This window comes from Engraulis encrasicolus, chromosome 24 (genome assembly GCF_034702125.1).
Source record: "Engraulis encrasicolus isolate BLACKSEA-1 chromosome 24, IST_EnEncr_1.0, whole genome shotgun sequence".
NCBI classification, from domain to species: Eukaryota; Metazoa; Chordata; class Actinopteri; order Clupeiformes; family Engraulidae; genus Engraulis; species Engraulis encrasicolus.
Window position 1 is genome coordinate 33,549,762 of NC_085880.1, and position 5,504 is coordinate 33,555,265.

The following is a 5,504-nucleotide window of genomic DNA, read 5'->3' on the forward strand; positions in this document are numbered from 1 at the left end:
CAATTAGGTAGCTCTGCAAACGTTTGGCATTTTGACAAATAGCACTTTGACAAAGTGTTCCAAAAAGGTCATACACTTACGCCTTACTTTACTACAGGTCATACAGGTCAGAATATGCACAGAGCTAGGCCTCAGCTCGCCTAGTGTACTGTTCCTGCGCAGTCTGGTCCCCTCGGGTCTCAAACTCGCCACCTCCTAGTCAACACATCGGTTCGGGTATGGGAGGCACAATAGCACAATACCGCTGCGCTAAAGAACTAGTCTGATAGCTCAGCGCTACCGATACCGTATGAGGCTTCGGGAGGGAGGTTTACTAACGTTCCATGCTACACTCTGCTAGGCTATTAGACAAACCTGCCTACAGGCCAAATAATTTGGTCTACCCCCAGCCCTTGTAGTATCACCACAGCTTAAAGTACCAGCAAAGGACCTCCAATCTCATGCAACTTGTATTATATTTTGTTTTATTACTAATTGTTGGTCTAGCCCTTGTCCTTGTAATATCACCACCATACAGAAGAACCAACTGGGTGAGGTGGGAGGAGGAGGAAGGAGAGGAGGTGGAGGCTGCTAACTCCTTGACTGCTAATCTGCACTAGCTGTTTCCATTAAATTTGTGGTAGAGCGGATTAGGCTGCAACAGGGTTAAAGGAGCCAACTATGCTAGCTGTTGGCATTAGTGATGCGGCAGTGTGGATTAAGAGCTTGGGACTGGGTTACGGGAGACACCAAACGTCTGCTTCATTGTGTGACTGGATCAGGGCGAAAGGAGCATCAAGCGCCATGAGAGCTGTCCACTGTTGCACGCTGATCGGGACCCTCATCGCCCTTATGGCCCATCACAGTAAGGACCGCTGTTTTTTTGTTATTGAATGACAGGCTGGTTGTTTGATTCATTGGTTGGTTGCAGTGGCGTGCACAGATTTTTTGAGAGACAGGTGCTCGAGGTGGGGTGGGGTGGGGGGGGATTGTGTTGTGTTACTTCCACCTGACTTACTCAGCTGTAGAGACTATACACCTATTGTAATTGGGCTTTATTGTGACATGCTTTTGATCATCAAGATAATTTGTAGATGATCATGTCAACATGGCCCACAGTAAATTGTGACAAAAAATCCTACATGTCAAAGGGCATGTTATGTCTGGCAGGGCAAAGGGGTAGTTGCTTTACCAACACCTCGTCCGTATGGCCGTAGTTACATTTGAGGCTAGCGAGGTCCGGACCTCGCCTATCGTGAGAGGTTTTTTTTAAATTATTATTATTTTAACGGCAAATATGACCAACTGAAACACACAAAAACATCTATGAACCTTTGTGAAGCGTCCTTTGCAAACTGTGGTTAACATCCATGAGCTATGTGTTCTAGTTTTGCCTTTGTGTTCTGTTTTTGAGAGTAAACCAGATTGATTAATATCGCAAGTGGTGCGACTCGTGGGAGAGAACGCAACTCAGCCGACATCGCAAGTGTTTGGTCGCGTTCGTGACAGAGCATTGCGCAAAGCAAAATTACCATGCTTTCTGGTTGGAAAAATGCATTGAAATGGCAAAGTGTGCGTGTGCAGCCTGCGCAGTAATGTGCCGTCACGAACGCGCCCATTAAGCACGCGCTTGGTGAGATCTCCGCTTTCAGAAAGCCCGCGCTTGATGAGATCTCCGCTGACAGAAAGCCAACCGTTGTATAGCCTACATAAAGCTCATGCGTAACAAGTAGGCTAGGCTATGGTGTCTTAAATTTGAGTCATTATTTTAAGAAGGCCGGCTGCTGCATCAGCTGCTGCATACAGGCAAAAGCAGGATATCCGTGAAAGGTAATTGATTGTAAATTGGAAAGCATATGTGATAAACACTGACAGAGGAGGTCACCGGAACATCTTCAGGTGTGGATATTTTCCTGTTAATTTGGACAAGTGCCAAGACTATCGACGTTGCCACGTCTTCGTCAGAGTCAATCGCAGTAAAATATCCACACCTGAAGAGACTCCCGTGACTACTGTGTCTGCATAGCCGTGACGCATTAGATGGCTCAGGAGCGCGGAGGATAGGCTACTTTTCTTTCTCGTTGAAAGACTTTTGTCCTCTGCGCTTGTGAAGAACTATAACAAGTAAATAAAAACAAAACGTTTGATGCGACTCTAGGAAGAAAAAAGTTTACTGCAAAATAGGTGGTTTGCACTACAGAGCTATCCCTGTATCTTTGGAGGAAAACAGCTGAAGTGTAATTTCATTGGGAGAAAAATATGAATGGCTGAGCAACTTGCCATCTGAGGATGTAGCTTATTGTGCAACTTCAGGGTCAAGCTTTAGTTTCCTTACAAAGGGCTGGGAGGATGCTGTTTATAATAAAAGAGGCATGATACCAAAGCATAGCCATTCAAAGGGAATAGGCTGAGTTGGCTGAAAACTACAACATATTTATTATTATACATGTCTACATATTTACTATTTCACATTAGGCCTATACATTCATAGAGGAGGGCCCTATATATAGGCCTGTGTAGCCTATATTTATTTATTTTATGAATTCATTTTTAATTTATATTTTATATTAATAATAAAATTTCGGCGCGCGCTTTGCGCGCGCATCATGGACCTCGGCTACTTCACATGGCTGGCTACGGCCATGCTTGTCCGTATCTGTGCACTCCTATGGTTGATTGATTGATTGATTCAGAACACAGATCAGTTGAGCGATTCTTTTAACACGATCAACTCACTATTATTCCTGTCCTTTTGGGTGTAAGATCCTTCTTACTAACTAATTGGCCAATTGATTTATTGATAGTTTAATGGACGTAAATTCTGGATTCCTTTTAAATGGCTGCAAGGTTTGATTGAAAAGTTAATTAATTACCTTCCTGAGTCAGTGGATGCTTAAAAGAATCATTAGTAAGCAAACAGTGAATCTCCCAATCCCTTATGCGGTCCACTGTTAGAAATTCCCACATTGTAGCATTGTGTCCAACCTGAACGACTGTCATGGGGAAAAATGCTTCTCTTGAGAAAATCTGGCTCCACTTACTGCAGGACATATTTACATTTGCATCGACTGTTGGGGCTCAAGGATGAGAAATAGTCAAACTGCAAGGGGGGTTAAACAACATTTTTATGATTATGTAGATTTTGAGACAGGCATGTCTGTGGGCACCACACAAACTCACACAAACTGCAGATGGCGATTTTAAATGTATATCATTATCATCAGCTCACTATCCTCCTTGACCATCCATTCGAAAGAAAACCAGTATAATCAAACAGCTCCAATGTCTTCTTCCATTGGCTGTTCTGCTACACATGATGGGGCACATATTAATGAAACAGATTACATTAATAAGTGAATTGCACTTTTTCGTGGAGCTTGAACGTTTGAAAAAGTGATGTGGAAAAATAAGAATAAATCATCAATGAAGAGAAGGCGAGAAAGAATCTTGATCAACGCACCAAAATGAACAAAGCACAAGCTGCTACGCGTAGGCAATTGTATGTCCTTCTCTGCACATGTCCTTCTAATGGACACAAATGTCTTTAAAGGTGCATTGTGTATTATTTGCAGTTGTTTATTTCCAGAATTCATGATGCCCTTTCACAAATGTTACCTTTATCATGAATAATTTCTGTACCTCCCGATAATATGTATTCATTATGACTTGTTTATTTGTGCATGAAAAGTGGGATTTTCTCCATTCTGCGCCAATTTGAATTGCCAGAAATATAAATCTTAGCTGCAAAACTTACTGTACTTTGGTCATACTACTAATAAACATTAGTTAACTATTTAGTAAATATTCATGAAAAGATCAAATTTGGCAGTAGACAGCACAGTTTCAATGAGCTGCATGGTTGCAGTACTGTACCTACTCTGGCCACCATCCTACACAGTGCACCTTTAAACCTCCAAGAAGGCGTCCAGCTGTTTGCTTATGATACCATGGTCTGAATGAACGAGAATCTGAACAAGAATCTTCATTTCACATGTAGTAGACAATGAACACTTTCTTGTTCCTTTCCCTTGTGGTTTCTGAGTCTTTCCCAACGTTGCCTAGTTGTTGTTAAAGTGTGTGTGTGTGTGTGTGTGTGTGTGTGTGTGTGTGTGTGTGTGTGTGTGTGTGTGTGTGTGTGTGTGTGTGTGTGTGTGTGTGTGTGCGTGTGTGTGCGCGCGCACGCTCTCAGTCTGTGCAGTGTGTGTCTGTTTGTGACTGCATGGGGGACTTTTGTGATTTCTCTTTCCTGTCACTACGTGTCTGCAGTGGCAGAGCCCCATTGTGTCCCAAATTCCTTTTCCTTTGAGTCATCCTGACAGACCTCTCGACAATGATGTGGTTATGTGCTGCTGTGCCCCAAGATAGGATGCCCATTTTCGTTCTTATCTCCTGAAATTATTTTCAGTGACAATCATGACTTCTGGAAGTCATTGCAGCGTGCCCCACTCAAGTTTGTGCTGTGGCGATGTGATGATGTGTCATCATCCATCCTTTCAGCCTGAGCCCTGAGATCCCCTGTAACTCTAGGCCGGCTGTGTTTCTCAGTATACTGACAAATTGTTTTGGGCAGAGCTGTGAAACTGAGGTTGTTTTTTGTGCTGTTTGGAGCATATGCTGCTCTTCTGGTTGCCAAAACTCTTGAGTGGCCTTGAAATTAATGTGGCAGACACTGTTTTTTTTAGATTCTCTTCAATGATAGGCATACAACAAGAAGGGAAGGGGGTAATTAGCTTTGAAAGTTTGCCAAAATGCTGCGAATATGTTTATTTCTATTAGTCTGATGGATAATACGGCACTTGGCTCTGCCGTCAGTCTGTCTTGTCTGAATGCTAAAGAGAGACGCCATCTGTCCTACACAAAGATCAGCTTATGGCAAGACAGGCATATCCGTCACCATCCACGTGTGTCTTAGTATAATTGCCACCAATAAAATTGCCCTTTTTCTTTGTGAGCAAGGTATTTATTTCAGTGTTTTTAATTTCTTTACAAGACCATATTCCTCTGAGCTGACATAGGCCTACTGTACTTGTTGTGCGTAGTTTTGTCAAGGGTGGTCCATTACCCTACCGTTAAACAGGCAGGTGATCCCCTTCGCTAATCACTTAACAAGTCTTTAAGTTCATGATGAGGGCACATGGCGAGAGACTTGGGTGTAGTCCTCTGGGATTGGGATTAGCTTTGCATGCGATGAATCGTTTGGACTGCCGGCAGGTTAGCGCAACAGTGGACTGACTCAAACTAAGACTGTTGTGAGGTAAAAGGTATGCGATGTCATTGTTGTGTTATTGACAAATGAAGGTGCATGTGTAAATTAGCTCTGTCAGGTCCACTGAAGTCAAGGAACACAGGACAAGAAAGTCAATTTCTTTATTGAACAGTAATGAATGAGATTTGGAGGTATGGCTCTGTTCAGAGGAGTCCCTTGGTTTTCCTTGAGCACCAGGGAAAACAGAGATTCAGGGGACAGAAGTAGCATATGGAATGCTCACCCAATTTAAGATTGGGAGAGAAAACAATTCCCCTCT

The 5,504-nt window shown here is 43.0% G+C and overlaps 1 protein-coding gene across 1 annotated transcript in view; it reads left to right on the forward strand.

Moving 5' to 3' along the window:
* The first annotated feature begins 783 nt into the window (after nt 1–783).
* ly6pge (lymphocyte antigen 6 family member pge) overlaps nt 784–5,504 on the forward strand; it is a 9,102-nt gene continuing 4,381 nt past the window's right edge. The window contains exon 1 of the mRNA XM_063191269.1: nt 784–844. Within this exon, the coding sequence (XP_063047339.1) occupies nt 784–844 (61 nt within the window). The remainder of the gene's footprint in view (nt 845–5,504) is intronic.